The sequence below is a fragment of the Clarias gariepinus genome, chromosome 5 (genome assembly GCF_024256425.1).
Source record: "Clarias gariepinus isolate MV-2021 ecotype Netherlands chromosome 5, CGAR_prim_01v2, whole genome shotgun sequence".
Taxonomy (NCBI): Eukaryota; Metazoa; Chordata; class Actinopteri; order Siluriformes; family Clariidae; genus Clarias; species Clarias gariepinus.
The window spans coordinates 22,625,059-22,643,584 of NC_071104.1; the positions used below are offsets into that span (position 1 = coordinate 22,625,059).

Consider the following 18,526-nt stretch of genomic DNA (forward strand, 5'->3'; position numbering starts at 1 on the left):
ATACACCTGTAACCATGAAAGTGATTGGAACACATGAATTCAATTATTTGGCTGGGTGAGTGAATACTTTTGACAATGAAATATAATTATACACATGACCATACACTCCTATTTTAATCAGTTACTTAATTTAATTTAATGTGCAATGTTTTATTTATTTATCAACACCAGAGCACATGCTGCTTTAATTGCTATAGTAGGACTGCAGGATTAAATATTGACATTCTGTAAAGGTGACATTCAACTGCCTTATTTCTGTTCAATATTTTACACTATTAAGTCTATAAAATACAAACATGTGGCATCACTGACCAAAATTCAAGGATATCCGAATTGCACAACCTTAAAAGATATTTTTTTACAAGTGATGTGAGGTGGTTACAGTGGTGTCAGTTACACATGATGCATAGGAACAGGCCAGGGCTCTATGCATAGAAACAATTTTGCAAACAGTGACTTCAGTGTTCAGACTTTTAAGACTACTATCTGTTAATTAGACTCGCAGAAACATATGTGGTGAACACACACCCCAAACAAAAACACACCTAACAGCCAAGAACTGTTGTCAATTTTTGTCAAGGTACAAGACTAGTACCCTCAGAGAATACATTCACTTTCTCTAATGAGCAACTGAGACCACTGAAACGCACATGCCTATGCTCTACTAGCAAAATTGTATTTCAGTGGTCAATGATCAGGTAAGAATTTCTACTTTTAAGTAGTATACTTATACATTTATATGCACATAAGTTCAGAAACAAATATAAATAAAAAAATTGGACAAGCATGGGCATGCCAAGAACGTGGGTCATTGAAATTGACCTTTAAACTAAATGGCTGTTGACTAATGCTTCTTTTACTGAAATGACAGAGAATATGGCCCTTCAATAATTACATCAAACAACTGCGTACATAATCATAATATATGACAATCACTGAATTCTTCATGTTAAACTTGCTGAGACAGACAATCTCTCAAAACACACCACAAACCCCACTGAGAGGCCAAACACGCTAGTTTTATTATATCTCCTCTATAACACACGCCTGTACATTATAAGCAGCATAAGTTATCAGACTTTCTACAATGATGAAGTAAAACAAAAAAAATAACATTTCCCTTACATTACAACAATCATTGATAAAAAGTAAAGACAATAAAACCTGTGTGGCTTTGCTTCTCAGCACACACTCTGCACCACTGGCTCATGAAATTAGACAATTCCTAACGACGCTAGATTCATCAGAAATGATCTGCCTCTGATCTGTAGTTAATTGAGTCCTGCATCCTTGAAAAACCTGACAGGCACTGGGCTCGGTGAATGCATTTAAAAATAAGATGATGTGCATGATACATGCTGTGTGTTTGTGTGTACAACATTCTGCATTAGTTTAGATGGAAAAAAAACACAACTAAATACAAGTTCTTTATTAGATTCTATTTTCTGAATAATGAAAATATTTTTCTATATTATTTAGCCGCTCCCAACAAGTTCCATTCAATTATCACTATTTTTCAGGAATATTGGGTTCATTACAAACATTTTCATATATGTGGAACTGGTTTAGTAGCATTACCTTTGTTCTTGTTTTGACTTTTGATCTGATTTTTTGCCGCCTCTTCAGTTTCTTCTTAGTCAAAGCCTTCTTTCCCCTAAAATATAAAAAAAATAATTAATAGATAGAAAAAGAAGTTAATAGATTATTAAATAAATTAATAGATAAATAAATTATTTAGGATATACTTATATCTACTTACAGATAGAAGTAAACAATATATAAGAAATAAAACAAACAGTATAATAAATAGTAAAATGGCAAATAAGGGTAATATGACACATAAAGCAATCTATCCACTGACATGCAGTCATCAATATTATTAGTGTTGTATCAATTATAATAACAACAACTACAACAATCAATATTTTACAATTTGTATCTGTATGTAACATTTTGTAACCTATCGATGTTGAGCTAAAAAACTTTTTAGGCACAGTCCATATTAAGTGGAAATTTAACAGACATAATCCATACATAAAACAGTTCAAGCCAAGTAATGTTAACTTCTATCTGGTTAAGTTTGCAAGCAAAAGTGCATAAATGATTAAAATAAAAACAGATTAAAAATATACTTTTAATGAATAGCCAGTTTATTAAGCACATAATTAATTACATTTAAAGCTGATAATTACCTAATTACCTAAGCTGCTGTTTACAAAGCCACTAGAGTTAACATAACTACCAAAAGCAATATAGTACACTCTATTGTTCAAGATCTAATGTCATTATGATATTAAGAAACTAAATGTTGGCTAATCTTATTTGTTATAAGTCTTTTTTTAGAAAATCACTTGTGAGAAATTGCCATGCAGATGAAATATCAACGTAAAAATCAAAAGTGATACTTAAAACACAGTTAAATTATATTTTTCAAATATGACTTCTGAGCACCAACTAAGCTTCAATGTTTCCTTTTGCTTAAATGTTATAACATGGTAACTTTAGTGGTTGATGTTAATTTGAGATGATTCCATTACATTACTGCTTGTTGTTTTTGTGTAAACATGATTTACCATGCAAGTTTGCCTTAACAAGTTTTTCAGGACTGAAAGCCAATAAACATGTAAAGAACTAATGTACATAAAAGGTGAAAACAAAACTGCCATCTTCTTCACAAAATATAAAGTAAATTCTGTAAATTTGATCTGTCCTATTAAAGCTCATGAATATTCTCTCTTCTAATCATCACAATATTCACACAAAAAAAACCAAGTTATCAGCCCGCATCAAAACAGCACTCTCTCTTGTGCTATTGCTTAAATACATCACAAGCAGGACTGCATGTCAACAAACATGTAAAGAATTTACTTCTGAGCATCACAATATTCACAAAAACATGTATATCTGCACCTATATCAAGCAGTATCCCTTGAAAACTAGCTATTTAGGTTAATGTGTGTCATTAGCTTATACTAGTTTTACCCACTAGCTTAGAAAAGCAAGGATAGTGTCATAAATAATTAAAAAACCAATTGCATTTTTAAATGTTATCAGTACTGTACCATCAGATACAGACATCCTCTTGCTATCTAAACTTGCTCCCTGAAAGTATCTGTTGAGAAGTTACGCAAAACATCAGCAATGTGGCTGAGGTGTGGTTTAAGATTAAGGTGTAGTTTAGGCGGCACCCTGTGTTCATGTGCATGTTCTAGGTCATGTTCTTCCCTACTTAAATGGACAGCTGCCCTCTTGCTGCCTTGTTTATCTCAGGAGCACATTAGCCATCCTCCTCCAAAAGCAAGCACAAGAGGAGTGCTGATGTTTTAAAGAGTCCACTAGAACAATATCTTAAGGGCCCTGCGTCACTATACATCGTGCATGCCGAAATGTGAAAGTGTAACCAGATTAGTAGATTCTAATAATACCCTAATGGAGAAGGCATGTCTAATGGAGAGAAGAGGCAAGGAAGATCAGGAAAGCCAGAGATGCAGCAGCGCTTGTGCTGTGAACAGGGTGACGTAAGGCTAAGAGCGGCTTCAGCCTGCGCAGGCTAACCAATGAACAGGGCCTAATGCGCATTACAAACCAGAATCAATGGGTCAGGGTTCATTATTACGCGTAGCTATGAATTAGATAGCGCTTTTTCCAAAGTAACCCCTGTCTCAAGAAGGACAGAGACGGCTTTTTGCACAGGCTTGGCCTCTGAACTCTTACTCAACTTCATTCAGTGATTACATTACGACAAGCTAGTCAGGCGCACCCATCAAATGTTCGGAGCTTAAACAAATAATAATGATAACAATAAAAACACAAGCACGGATATATCCGACTTCAACATTATACTAAGCTCCTTCCGGATAGTTTGATTAACATTTTTGTTTATTTCATTACGATAATGTAGCAGCGTACGGCTGTGGCTATCTGCTATAGTATGTAGCGACGCTACACTGTCACCCTTCTTGACAATCCCGCAAACAGATAACTAGCCAGCTAATCAATGGGACATTAAGATATTATGCAACTTAAATAAGTAAATAAATAACAACCAAATCAAAATATTTTGCTATTTGGGCAAGTGTTTAGCACTAGATAGAGCAGAGAATCCCGGACTAAAACACGGATAGGTTCTGCAGGTTTTATCCTGCTAGCTAGCTTCTAAATTAACTTGACCGTTAGAGAACTGCTAGCTTAGCACACCCGCCTACTCTGTCTAGGTCTGTGCACAGATTCAGGAGCTGTATTTGGCATTATGTCACTGTAAAAAAGTGCAATTATGCGAAGTATATTTTCTTCCAAAAGTATATGCAAGGTTATATAGAAATGCGAGCTAACACTGCTTAGCATAACTTACGGAAGTTAGCTTGTGCTAGCAACACAAGGTTAGCTTGTCAGTTTAGCTCTATAGCTTTGTTACGCGTTATGTTTAGGATGGCTGTTATCAGAGTAGAATTTATTAGGTAGAATTATCAGAGTTATTAGATTTAAGTCGGGAACACAGACCTGCCGAGGTTTATGCCTTGTTCTTTATCGCTGACAGCGCTCGTGTATATCCTCCTGTACTTCTCCGCCAAAGCTCTCCCCGAGAGGAGCAGTTGGTATCGGCTCCGACAGTCCGGTTGGGACCCTGAGGTGGAACAGGAGCCCATCCCGGGTCCGATAGAATTAAATTCAGCCCCAGCCCCGGGTAAGACCCTCACACCCAGCCCCATGGACGGTGATGAAGACAGAATCCCGCCGCCGGCTCCAGCTGCCGCAGCAGCCGCGCACATCATCGTTTTGTGGAACAATGCATATATTACATCAATATGTCACTTGCTGGCGATCAATAGGTACTTCAACCCGTCGTACAACGCACAGTAGGCTTCCCCCATACATCCAACACGGAAATGCAAACGAGTACTGAAGCAGTTCGCTAGATCCAGGATCTCCAATCCGGGAATAATGTCGGCGTAACGCCGCTGGTGCGACGGCGAAATAAGCCGCTCTGTCTCTCAGCGAAGAGATTAAAGCCTGGCTCGTGCAGAACAACGCGTGCGGACAAACCGAGTAATCATTCTCTGACACCGGCTTCTCTCGAGCTCATGATCTGATGATTAATGTTTATTCCTTGTATTTTTCTCGAGGTCGGCCAGGTAACAGCCCTAGCTGTGCTGCCATCTTAACTTCACCCTCCTCCTCCTTCCCTGTCCGCCTCTCAGTCAGGCATGCCGGGATACGCTCACACCCAGTCAGCCTCAGCACACCACGGCACATACATCATACTAGCGAATACTGCGAAATACAAACATTTCCATGCCTGTTTGTTTTGCATTTAATCTAAAACAGCTAGTGTATAAATAACACGTTTTGCCATTAATGACTCTTGCACATGGTATACACAAGGAGCTATAAGGCATGACATAATCACGGTATGCACAGCTTTCATAATAATCGTGTTGTAGCGTTATTATTCCTTAAATACTATATCTGATCCAATGCTGGTGCATGATCATTAACGATTGTCCATAAATGAGCTATTTCCCTAATCATTTATTTCAGGTTATAATAATCAGTTTATCCAACACTACATTATGTAACAACACTACGAGTGCATGTTGTTCTATACTGTACACTGATGAGATTTTTACTTGTACCAGCTTTGATTCCTACAAATCCATAATCTTTATTGTAACCCCCTCCTTTATTATAAGGCACACAACTGGGCAGTGTGAGATGGCTCTGGAAATGGTATAGAATAGCTTTATTGCATTTATAAAGGAAATCATTGTCACTAAAAGCCTGTCCAGTAAAGTAATTATGTGAGAGAGCTCTCCATTGACCTTGACCACATACAATGCGGTGATGACCACATAAAGAGATGTTGAATCGAATAAAGTCCTCTGCTGCACAGCTATAAGCCTTTGGGTGCCTATATGACAAATATACTGTACATATATATATACAAAAATACCGTGCTTTGTGGATGCGATTAACATATAGAATGTGAAACTGGTTGTTTCGTGTGGTATTTGCACAAAGGAAATAAAAAGCATGAAACAAGAGTTAAGGGGAAGACGAGAGAGATTATTCCCTCTTGTAGGATGAAAAGAGAAATTTTCATCAGGGAAAGCCTCACCCATCACACACTCAGCCCGCATCCGACCTCAGGGAACAGTGAAAGCCTAGCAACACTGCCATCTGCTGTTCAACATATCTAATTGCATTGACTCTAAAATACAGTACATGAAAGTCAAATTTTATTATATCTACTTTATCTTACTTGACTGAGAGGCATTTACATTTTTTTGTGGTGAGCCATAGGTTAATCACAGAAACACAATTTGCATGCACAATGGACTACCATACATGTAGTTAAAAAGCCTGGTGCAGAAAGACAACAATAGATATTTTACAAGCCATACCAGGGATTTGGAATTTATGTTTCAGAACTATTTAGGGTCACTGTATGGCAAGTGCACATTATATTATCTTTTTTATATATTTATAGTATATACTTATATTATTTATAATATTTACTTCTTAAAATATAATAAGTTGCATATGTACATACAGTATATTAAATTACTAAATTAACCCTAAATAGATTCAGGTTTTCATTCCAATAATTGCATGAATCTGAAAGCCACCGCACACCAGCTTCATGTTCATTATAACAGTCAAAGGACTACATTTGTTCAGGCAAAAAAGGCAAAATAGCAAAGACTGCTAATTAGAAAAAAAGTGTGTAATGTTCTAATTTCCACAACCAATGTTATGACTAGACATGCAAACACTCACTCATAGCCTATACTGCTTTATCCTGTATACAAGGTCATGGGGTGCCCTGAGTCTACCTCAGGATACTTAAGCATGGGGAGAACATGCAAACTCCATGCACAGAGACCTGAGGCGGGAATTGAACCTGCAGCGCAAGGCGATAATGCTATCCACTAAGCCACCATTCTGGCCAACGTGCACACATTCAGTATTTTTGTTATGTTCTTTACTGTGGAAAAGTTCAGTCTCCCATATTGATAGTAATCACTTATCCTGATCTGGGCCTTAGTCAATCCAAAGCTTATCCTGGGCACACTGGCGATACACAGAGGATCAGCCCTGGATAAAAAGCCAGATTTAGTTAGTAACCTAGCAACCCAGTGTAAGGATCTATCCAATGATGAAAACTACAAAGCACTTTTGTAAGTCGTTCTGGATAAGAGCATCTGTCAAATGCTTAAATGTAAATGTTATCATAGATCAAGTGGAAAGGTTCCAAGTGCACTATTATTGTGAAAATCCTTAATCATCCAGACAAGGTTATCTGGAAATTGAGTTCTTTCTTGTTAACAACTTCCAGATAACTGCATTATTAGTTTAGAACTTTGAGAACACATCTAGGCATTGATATTACTTACAGAGGTAATCTTTTGTTGTCGTTGCACTATTTAGTAGTTACAGTTAAATTAAGGTTACAGTACATCAAATTATCTTCAATGTTTTGTGAAAAAAGGTTAAGAAGGTGCATAAAGACGGAAATCAGATTTACTCCTTATTGCATCTCTGGTCTAAATCAGGCCAAGATTCTGATTAACATCACAGGCAGTGTTAGTCCTGAAAAGACATTGCTTAATGTGCGTTGTTTGTTAACAAATCACAAAGTAGAGCAGCTTGAGGAAACCTGAAATTGTCCCAAACGACAATATACAGTATATGGCTGCTCTGGTGCTGTTGGCTTCCTCTGGCTGAGGAAATTGAGGAAACCCAGCAGAAGCTGGTGTTGAATGGACCAGTGGTGGCATGGTGATGGAGGACTCCTCAGTGGCTGAAGGTGACACATTTTCACTGACTAGAGACATTTACAGTGGTGTGTAAGCTAGATTCTTTAAAAAATCTCCTTTATATATTACAAAAGCAAATAACTTTGTTGGCTTTGACTATATTCGTGTTTTCTTCATCTCTTGCTGTCCTGAAAATACAAGGGTGAGTCAAAGGTTATCTGCACTATAGAATTTATTTTAATTCACTTTTAAAAAAGACAAATACCTAATTTTTGACATCATTAATGACAATCATTATCAATGACAATCATCTCCTTGCCTTTCAATACACTCTGTCCATCTGTCAACAAGCTTTCGTATTCTCTCATTAAAATATTTAAGCCACAATATATGAGCCACAAACACACCGCTGTGTTTATCAGAATTGAATCTTCATCCTCATAGGGCAGGGGACCAAACAGATGAAAGTTTGATGGCATGTTGAAAGTGTGGGGACATGCATTGTCATGCAAGCTCACATAATCCTTTAATAGCAGTCCTCTGCATTTAGGTTTCAGCCCTTTAAAAAGCATCTCACTGTAATGAGCACTGTTGATTGCTTAAGCTTTTTCCTAATACTGGCCCTTGAGAATCTCAGAAATCAGTAAGCATCAATTTGCTTATGGTTGACATTTTAACCTTTCCTCGATTGGTATTTGAAGATGTTCCCATTCTATACACTGCTGCAGGCTCATAATGATGAATCCATGTCTCGTCACCTGTAATGATTCTTTTTAAAAAGAATTTACCTTCCTTAGAATATAGATCCAAATTTTTTAATTGTGGATATATCGTTTTTGTTTATGCACTTGAGTTCTTTTAGGCACTGGGTACACCCTCAGGCAACAAAAAAAAAAAAAAATGAATTACTGCACGCTGCTCTTCTCTTGTGCAAATCACAAACGGTGCATATATTTTTGCTTGCACTGCAGTTACAAGTGAACTGATGTAACACGCTAACACCTGTGCAACAGTGACTGTAGAGACAATAGCCTTGTCTATTGAACAAAAAGCTTATAAGACTGTGTGGCCAAAAGACTGAGTGCAAATAATTTTTCCTCATAGTACTGATGGATTACTGTAAACCAATAATTTAACTGATTCTACAAACAAATCATTTCCGACAGCATGTAGTAAATCGGAACAAACAGTTATACTTTATGTATGTGCTGTAACAGGTAGAGTACTGCACTCCAAAGTCAGTAGAGAGCAATATACAAACGGCCTATCTACAGTATTTCCCTGTCTAAAATCCAGCTTCACTCTTTGCCCAGCTTCCCTCTTTGAAATCCCATAGACAAGGACAATTCGTCTGTAGTTCAAAACAAGTGAATTGTCCCATGGCTTTTTTATCTATACTGAACATCTAAAGGTTCTGGTTGGTGCAAGAACAGTTTGACTCTTAGTGTTCCCATGCGGGAAATTGTTTACTTTCGAAATGAGCACATGGGGCAATGAGTGACAAGGCATTGGTGTAAGGAGTTTTTTTTACAAAAGTTCAACAAATCTGAATCATGTGTGTAAATGCGGGAATAGTATTTAGACTTTGGGGTCCATTGGTATGGTTTGGGATATTTACTTAATAAACCTGGTTATACTGTGTAAGAATTAACTAAATTAAATTATTATTAAAGAAAAACTGTAATGATACTCTAGTAATACCTGAATAATAATAATAATAATAATAATAATAATAATAATAACATTATTATTTTCAACATGTCAGCAACAAAATTCATCAGAATGGAACTCAGCAACAGGACTCACTCTTTTGCCCTCATTACAGTAAGCATTTTATTAACGGCGAGGGTCATGAGTGTGGAAAAACGTTCATGCACTTGTTCACACCTAGGGCCAATATATCTTAGCCAATACACCAACTTGCATGGTTTTGGAACATGTACACAAGTGCACAATCTTAAAAGTGCTACTGTGGCTCCAGGTTTTATCCCCAACCAAAGAGAAATCACATCTGATTCTACCTGTGTCTGAAAACCTGCAGCCTGATATTATACTGTACCTATACAAAATTCCAGTACATTATTATGTCATTTATTCTTTCTGTATATGTATATAAGGATTTTCTGTAACTTTTTCCTCTTGTTCAAATGAAATGCACCATCACGCCCAACAAGAATTAATTTTAGTTCTTTGAATCTGACCCAAATCACTGAAAACCTGATTTTTATTTTATTTTATTTTTTCATGAGCCAACATGAACTAAGATATTCTCAAATGCCAAACAAATACACACACACGTGCACACATTTCCTATTTCCCATGGTTTCCTATGAACATTGTTCACATAAACTTTATGGAGATTAAAGAGTATAATATTGTTATAGGTGTGCTATTTAAAGAGAGATTATACTTCCTCAGGAGCAAAGGTTAATAAAAGACTGTAGCGCTGGAAGAAGATAAGAAGGATAGTCAAGTTAGTCTAGTTCAAGTGATAAATGAAAGATGTTTCAAAAAGCAACATACAGTTTTGGTGTTTTAGCAAAGGAGTAAGACATACCATTTTTAAGCACTGTAGGGTTCGAGGTGTTTCAAGGTGTTCCTAGCTCAAAGGTTACAGCAGCAGAATCCATCTTCACTTATTCATGTTCAACATCTTCAAAGCAAAACAAAACAAAAAAACACACATTGTTAGAATTTTTCCCTTAGACTGTGTTTATATGAGTACTTATGTCACATTGTCAGGTATTAACACTAGTCAATGAGTTTTTGAACGCTCAGGTGCAAGAATGCATCAAATTGTTTTTGTGACTCAGTGCTAGATAATGTCTCGCCCTCTAAATAGTTTCGACCTCTCCTAACTATCCTGGGCTTCCCTTTTTTGATTTACCTGTCACGTGAGCACCTTAATAATTACTGCCTGTGAGAGACTGGTTGAGAGACTGGTTTGTGTACAGTGTAAAGCCACACCTTCAGCTGTCCTGCCCAGTTGTTGCCAGCAGTTAATATTCAGTAAGGGAAAGCTCAGTGAACTTATTCACATTCCAGCGTCAGTCACTGACACACTACGGTAAGTAGACTTTTGACCCATTCAAATTATTACTATATTTTTAATTATGACCTTAACTCCCGCATTATATAGGTTTTAAAAAGGTTTGTTGATTACATAATTTATATAAAAAGGGAAACTCTTTATCATAAACATCTACAAAAAGATCCTTACAGGTTTCAGACAAACCTAAGCATTCCTTTAAAGTTCCAAGTACTGTCATAAAATGTGCAAATTAATTGAAAAAAAAAAAATTGATTATTGCAATAATATATTGTGTTTTTTACATAATACATAATACATAATGTGATAATGTAATGGGGTTAAACAATAGTTTAATCTACTGTTGCTTTGTGTGTGTAGTGATCAAACAAATGTTACTTTTAAGACATTTCTAACTATGTGATTGCAGAAATATTTTTTTTCCGTCCAGGATCAGGTGTATCAGCCAGGTTCTGTGGAAATTTAAAAATTCATAACTTGAATGAATCCGTTTTTTCCTATGGAGATAAATGCCTGATGTCCAATGGAAACCCACTTATTTTCTGCCATGCCATTCATGCAATATGCGATTGACCTTAAATGAAAAGACAGATTAAGGAAATATAGCGCAAATTACTATTAGGAGGGCGAAGAGAACACTCCTTTAGGCCACACCTGAACAATATTAACAATAACATTTTAATAACTTCAAAGTTGTAGTTAAAGAAACTGTTTGTTTTTGCATTAATTGAGTTTCTGTCCAGGGTTCCTTTAAGAATTATACCTCCATTTTTAAAGGGCCCTGCTGCAGTGTAAGTGCGATGTGTCTGAATATGTAAGCCTCATACACTGTATGTGTGTGTTATTATTAAATGGCTGGAAACACTGTTTCCTTTCAGCTGCCAGGCGTTGGTTTGTGTAGGGTGTGCCTGATGTGGATCAAGACTGACAAGTTTTCCTTCTTGAAAATCAACTGTCAGAAGTTAAAAAATAAAGAAGGAAACCATGTCACCAGGCATGAGACCTGTGTAATATCATCTTTTATGGTTCGGTGAAATCTAAGCTGATTATCTTTACAAAACATTGCGAGTGAGGTGTGGTTTCACGTACATTCTTATCTTGTCTTTTGCATCTGTTGGAAATTTTAGATGACATCCACAATCTATTATAAAATTATAAAATGTTATTTATTTATTAATTTTCAGCATAAAGCATGACTTCCACCAGCAGAAAGTCATATCCTCCTGTGCCAGGTAAGAATGTGTGTTATGCCATTATATGAGCAAAAGTGATAACAGGCTAATAATAAAAGGCGTCTTGATTCATGTCAGAGAATCAATATATTGGTATATTGTTCAATGTCTATTATTATTAATATTACTATTACTAATCTATTATTTTTAAAGGAATTAATGTCCATTGAGAGCTGGTTATAAAGAACAAGTAGAGGGAAAAGAGTACTGTTATCATTTCTTTCCGGACTGTGACATGTCAGTGCTATGAACACAAATTAGTAGCATGTTTAGGACTAAGCCATTATATAACACTCATTGTATAATTGATGACTTATTGAAAAATATCTGAACTTTGCTTTGTATATACAGACAAGGGCAAGTATAGTGTGACAGACGACAGCAAGAAGAAGACTTCCTTGCTGAAGGACAACAGCTGGATCAAGAAAGAAGTGAATGATGAGTGAGTTAACACTGAGGCTATACACATCTGTCTTTTTTCATGGGGTGCACAATAATACTTAATTTATGGTAATTTGGCTAAAACTTTGAGCCTTGCTGCCTTTTACAGCGAAAATTCAAATTTTGGAAAAGCTGTCCTGGGCCGCTTTAAATCTACTGAAAATATTCAGAGGTATATACAAAATCAAATATAATTGCTTTGTAATTACAAAACATGTCATGTGGATAGGAAATGTAAAAATTACTATGTATTTGCACTTTTTTGCTCTTAAGCTCTTCAGAAAACAGCTCCAGCACTGTTACCACCAACTCGTCCACCGCCACCATTCCAACAAAATCTTCTGTACAGTCCCTGACGAAAAGGTAATGCAATACTAAATGTGTATGTAAAAAAAAAAAAATAGATAAACAAATAAACAAACAAATAAATAAATAAAATGTTAACTTATAGATTCAGTACAAGTCATGATGACCTGGATTCCAGCAGGTAATGTTGAATTTTATTTGATCATTTAATAAACTTTGGTGCACTTATGAATTAATATATAGTTATAACATATACTTCTTATTTCTCTTAAAGTCCTGCTTTTATACCTGTACACACCCTCTTTAAAAACAGTTTGCATTACATAGAAAATTTTTTACAATGCATGGTCATACCCAAAATGTCCAACATTTAAAGTATGCCTTCCCCACCCATTCTTTTCCAGATTTACCACCTTGGTGGTAAAACACACCCTAAAAGCACACACCTAATGAAATACATTCCTTTAAAGAATGATCATAAAAAAACATTTTCCTTTCCCTTTCAGCATGTCTACTACAACTCTCAAAAGTGGCACGAAGACAACAACTGTCACCACAAGCAGGTCGAGCATTGGAAAAAAAAGCAAAAAAAAAAAAATTTTTTTTAAAGGCCCACAAATTAATAGACAGCACATATATTTTGACTCAAAATTTTTTTTTGAAATTGCAATATGTCTTTACACATTTCTTCAGGACATCTGTGGTGAAGTCACCAACCAAAACAGACACATTTGCTGAAAAGATCTTCACAGACTCCAGGACCTCTGGGTAAAAACACTGTCGTTTAAGTGTCATGTACAGTAATTGTATCATTTATGGCAGTTTAAATCCCTAGGATATGTTTTCTTGTGTACACTTCAACCATTACAGTTCTTGGGATCTTTAGTTTTCTCTAAAAGTAAAATGTGTTAACTGTACACTCAAGTCATGGACTGGCTGTAGTATTTCATTTTGATAGATTTTTGTATGCCTCTCTCATTATATGTTATATGAGCTGGACATAATCATTTATTTCATATAACTTTACAATTTCTTATACGAATAAAGTAAAGTAGTAATCATTAATATAAATATATTTTATTTATTCAAAGGAAAATTCAAACTCCACTAAAACCTGTCGACTCAACTGTCAAAAGGTATATATTAACATAATAATAATTATCATCAACATATCATATTGATGAATATTTCACATGAAAAACATTTTAAACCAATAAAATAATGAATAATGTCTGTCCATGTCCTCAAGTGTCACCAAGACAGGGACTGTCACTGTGACTTCCAAGGACAGCACAGTTCAGTGAGTGCTCAGTATTGTACTGTATGCCTAAATATTATACCTACTGCCCATTTTCTTTCTTTTTTTTTATTACATCTTTTCACATAACTCTATATATATTTAGGGACAGTTTAAAACCTGTGAAACCACTTGCACCAAAACCAATCGCACCCGCCAAGAGTACCAAGACAGAGACTTTCACAGTGGCTACGTCTAAGGAAAACACAGTGCAGTAAGTGGGGAATGATCTATTGCATTCCTGCATTCTTCTATTCATATGTATTTATTTATTTATTTATTTATTTTACAGAGTAGACAGCAACTTAGCCAAATTAGCACCCCCACCAGCACCACCAGCACCACCACCACCACCACCAACAATCTCACCCAGCAAGAATACCAAGACAGAGACTGTCACTGTAACTACGTTTCAGGATACGATAGTTAGGTGAGTGGTGATATCGAGTATTAAAAAAAACTGCTTAATTTAAAACTGCATTTAATTATGCACATACCATGACTATATTTTGATATTTAGACAAGACAGTAAAACTGCCAAATCTGCACCACCGATGTCACCCACCAAGAGTACCAAGACAGAGACTGTCACTGTGACTTCTTTTAAGGACACCGTAATTCAGTAAGTGCTGACTTCCAGTGTAAAATTATTGCTTATTCTGCTTCATTTAGTAATTAATTTAACTTAACATTACTTTCTTTCAGAGAAGGCAACAAATCAGCCAAATCAGCTTTTCCAGCCTCACCCACCAAAAGCATTACACGGTACATCTAAGCAACTTTCATAGACACTAAAACCCGTGTGATTCTATCATCTTAACTTCATGATAAAGTCTTATTTATCAGTGTTTATGACACATAGATTAACAAGAATACTGAAACAATTACATACATACTGTAGATTAAATCATTTTACAGAAAGTGCATAGATTGACTTAATAATTTCTCCTAGAGCTGACGAAGTGTTCGATAACCTTCTGCCCACATCCATCAAGTCAACATATGTGTCTGACACCAGGTATGACATGTAGGGTGTGGCCCATGAATGGTATTTTTCACTATAGTTGCTTAGTACATAATCTATGCTACCTTTGAACTATTTTACATCAGATCTGTTGACAGAAATGATAAAAGCAGTGGAACCAGTTCTACAACATATACTAGAAGGTCTTACACAGACAGCAGGTACGCATTCACATTTAGACTCCTGTATCTGCTTGATCATTTGAGACCCACCGACATTTTACAATGTCATCATATTATTTTCGCAGACCCGAAGAGTACTTTTCTGAATCTGTGAAGACTATCTCCTCTCCGCTTGACAGGTATATTTCGTTTCACTAAGATTGAGTACCATATTTTGATAAAGACTTGCAGGCATTTTCACTCGTGGCTCTTTTTATCCACAGTTATGAATATGGCAGTCAAAGAGTCTCTACAAAAACATACACCTCAACAACTTATTCAGAGAGCAGGTACAGTGAATGGACATACTGTATATTCAGCTAAGTATAGATTTGTGTTAAATAGAGAATGCGAAATTTGTGTTTTAATTGATACATGATTTCTTTTCAGACCTGATGAGTTCCTAGACACCTACACATCAAGATCTCTTCCAGCAATTTACACATCACCCGATAGGTAATTAAAGCGGACATTTTTTTTCTTACTTTTTCTGTGACAGAATATTTACGTTTATATCTCCCTTCTTGTAGGAAAATTGTAGACAAGGATCTTTGCACACACTGCCAGAAGCCAATGCTCGGGGATCCAAAGATGATCCTAGAAGATATGGATATAAGGTGCCACGCCAACTGTTTCAAGGTAAATTATCTTTGATACACATTTGAAGAAATTATTGATTTATTGTTAGAATACATTTTATAAGAGCATGTTTTATATTAAAAGAGAGTACATTGTTTAAGTAGTAAAAATATGTTTCATCTGCCTACAATTCATTCTTTTATTATTTATTTAAAAACAACTCCTTAAAATTTTCATCTCGTCTCTAGCAGCAAACTTAAAATTTATGATAAAAACAGCACTGACACTGGCTGAAATCTTTTAAGATGTTAAATAAATATTGCCTAAAACAAACCAGAGCATGTTTATGCAAGTTTAACCAGAACTTGATCATGATTTTTAATAGACATATTACATATACATACAGAATAATAAAAAATTATATATATTTTTTTTCTACTTTTTTTTTTAAACAACTCTTATAACCAAGGTGTTAGTCTAGATGCATACATTTGAATACAAAATGGTACATTCAATAGTTGCATTTTACATTTTAAATCGCAATCAAAATCGTGTCAAAAATAATCACAACAGTATTTTTTAAATTGGTACGTATATGGCAGCTAAAACCTAAACTTGGCATACACTTACATTTTCTGTGACCTCTCCAGTGTGATGTGTGTAAGAGTACTCTTGGACATCTGAAGGCAGGGGACAGCATGTGGGTGTACCGCCGAAGTGTGCAGTGTGAGGCCTGCTTTGGTGTCACAAAGAGTAAGACAAAGTGCTTTACCTCCAAAATTGCACTGAAATTTTAAAGTGTCATATTTAAAACAAATTCATTTTTGTCCTACAGGTAAATGGCACCGCTGAGGATCAACCCACTGTAAATCCATAAAGCACACAGATTTGAAGGAATGTTCATATAATTTTAAATTTATTAGACATGGTAAGGGGAAAAAAACACAGTTATGTATGCATATTACAAACACTCACCTAGGGGAAAAATTAAACAATTAGAAAATAAAAAACTTTTTTAGATACAAACATGAGAAAAGACAGTTTGGGTGGTGGATCTGTTGGCAAATGCATGTGGGAGAGAATTTATTATTATTTTTTTTATGTGTCTTATATGTTATATATTGACTGTAATGTCATATTGCTAACTGTAGTAAAGCAGTAATTAATGAATAGAAGAAACTGATGTGAGCTGACATATTTTGATAGTGTATTATCAAATTTTTGGGGGGTTCTTTCTTTTTTAAATAAAAACATTACTCCATGTTGGTTTGACCATTATTTTTATTTAATATAAAAAATCTGCAGTATTTTGTGGCATTCTTTATTACACAAAAAGCTAGGGCTGATTTACAGTAAGTATACCTGGCTCATTCGTCAATTTTCTAAGCTGACAGGGGAAGAGTTTCAGTTAATCAAACATCAAAATGGACTTAAAATGGTTCTTAACTCCTAGGGGACCACTGCTCTGTACATTTCAGTATTTCCTTAGCTCCCAGCGCACCTGATTTAACTACTTAACGAAGTACCAGCCTTTTCTTATCTAAAGTGGGTGTGGTAGAGCAGGGAACACTTAAACATGCAGGACAGTGGTCCTCTAGGACTAAGGTTGAGAACCACTGATCTAAGTGACTCTGCCATAATTGATGGCACCACACAGGCAGGTATGAGAGCTTCAAAAATGCACATGGTAGCAGTTCTATGGGTGTAAATGGTGTTTTGATGAGAGACGACGGAGGAGAATGTCCTGACAGTAGAGGTACGTGTCCAAATAACTACAGTACTTTTTACATACACATGGTGAGCAGAAGAGCTTTTCACTCAACAAAACACCACTCCTATAAACCTATAACAAAAACTCAGAGACAATAATGGACACAGTACATCACTGTTACAAGATATATCATCCTTTAAATAGTTTTGTTGTTTTATGAGAAAATATTGACCAATAAGAAAGGCCTTACACCTCCACTGCATAGAATTAAATATCTAACAAAGAAATGATACACATTAGTACAAAAACCCTTGCTTATATTTTTATTTTATTGCATATATAGCTGGAATTTCAAAGAAAGCAAATAGAAATATATAAAATAAATTATTATGATGACAAAATTATATGCAGCACATGCAGCATATATAATCCTGGATATGTACAGTACATGACAGTTAATTCAGCCAATCAAGGACTATGATTTTTCAAAACTTTTGTTTTTTGGCCATTCACTTTGATTTTTATTTGTTTGTTTTTTAATGATGCCAAATATTTCCTTGACAACTCCCCCTGTTGGCATTCATGAAGAACATTTATAACTGAGGTTGGTGGTCACAGACCTTCCACCTCCATAAGAAAAAGAATTCCTCAATTTCCTTCCACAGAGTGTAAGGAATAGTGACATTGGTTAGTGGTAATTCTTTGTTCTTTGGTTCAGATTACTGTATCATCTATACTGCAATATAGAGAAATGTTCCCTTACATAATGGTATCTGAAAACCTTCATGTGTTCTGAGTTCCTTTATAAGAGACAGAGTGTAATTGTTTCATCACAATCTGCTGATTGTTTACAATTCTTGCCCTTATAGTTATAATCACTTGTTTCACTTTAGCAAACATGATATTATTTGCTAACACTGAAGCTCTAATTTGTCTGAGGTTTAGGCAATTATCATATCCTCACTATTG

At 35.5% G+C, this 18,526-nt stretch overlaps 2 protein-coding genes across 19 annotated transcripts in view; one reads left to right on the forward strand and one right to left on the reverse strand.

The window, feature by feature from the left end:
* mycbp2 (MYC binding protein 2) overlaps positions 1–5,162 on the reverse strand; it is a 67,720-nt gene extending 62,558 nt beyond the window's left edge. For all 16 annotated transcript variants that reach the window (XM_053497167.1, XM_053497174.1, XM_053497161.1 and 13 more), the window contains exons 1-2: positions 4,501–5,162; positions 1,579–1,654 (exon numbers count right to left, since the gene is read on the reverse strand). In XM_053497167.1, the coding sequence (XP_053353142.1) occupies positions 1,579–1,654; positions 4,501–4,772 (348 nt within the window). In that variant the 5' untranslated portion in view covers positions 4,773–5,162. The remainder of the gene's footprint in view (positions 1–1,578; positions 1,655–4,500) is intronic.
* Positions 5,163–10,765: 5,603 nt separating this feature from the next.
* On the forward strand, positions 10,766–17,107 carry scel (sciellin). 3 transcript variants are annotated; one of them, XM_053496891.1, is made up of 22 exons: positions 10,766–10,824; positions 11,991–12,038; positions 12,390–12,480; positions 12,589–12,651; positions 12,753–12,842; positions 12,931–12,966; positions 13,292–13,348; positions 13,479–13,553; positions 13,877–13,921; positions 14,035–14,085; positions 14,189–14,296; positions 14,375–14,512; positions 14,603–14,704; positions 14,788–14,847; positions 15,035–15,100; positions 15,193–15,267; positions 15,354–15,407; positions 15,492–15,557; positions 15,658–15,723; positions 15,798–15,906; positions 16,497–16,599; positions 16,682–17,107. In XM_053496891.1, the coding sequence occupies exons 2-22, from the start codon at positions 11,999–12,001 to the stop codon at positions 16,696–16,698; spliced, it is 1,512 nt and encodes a 503-aa protein (XP_053352866.1). In that variant the 5' UTR covers positions 10,766–10,824; positions 11,991–11,998; the 3' UTR covers positions 16,699–17,107. The 3 variants fall into 3 exon arrangements, with proteins under 3 accessions (XP_053352866.1, XP_053352868.1, XP_053352867.1); XM_053496893.1 differs by having other exon boundaries at positions 15,205–15,267; XM_053496892.1 differs by lacking the exon at positions 10,766–10,824 and adding an exon at positions 11,764–11,879.
* Positions 17,108–18,526: the final 1,419 nt, after the last annotated feature.

What these genes read in the sequence shown, in the direction of transcription:
- scel (XM_053496891.1), top strand. Translation starts at nt 11,999, where the DNA reads ATGACTTCCACCAGCAGAAAGTCATATCCTCCTGTGCCAG. An exon ending in AGGTCTTACACAGACAGCAG is followed by an intron (nt 15,268 to 15,353) that starts GTACGCATTCAC and finishes TTATTTTCGCAG; the next exon opens with ACCCGAAGAGTACTTTTCTG. An exon ending in GCCACGCCAACTGTTTCAAG is followed by an intron (nt 15,907 to 16,496) that starts GTAAATTATCTT and finishes TGACCTCTCCAG; the next exon opens with TGTGATGTGTGTAAGAGTAC.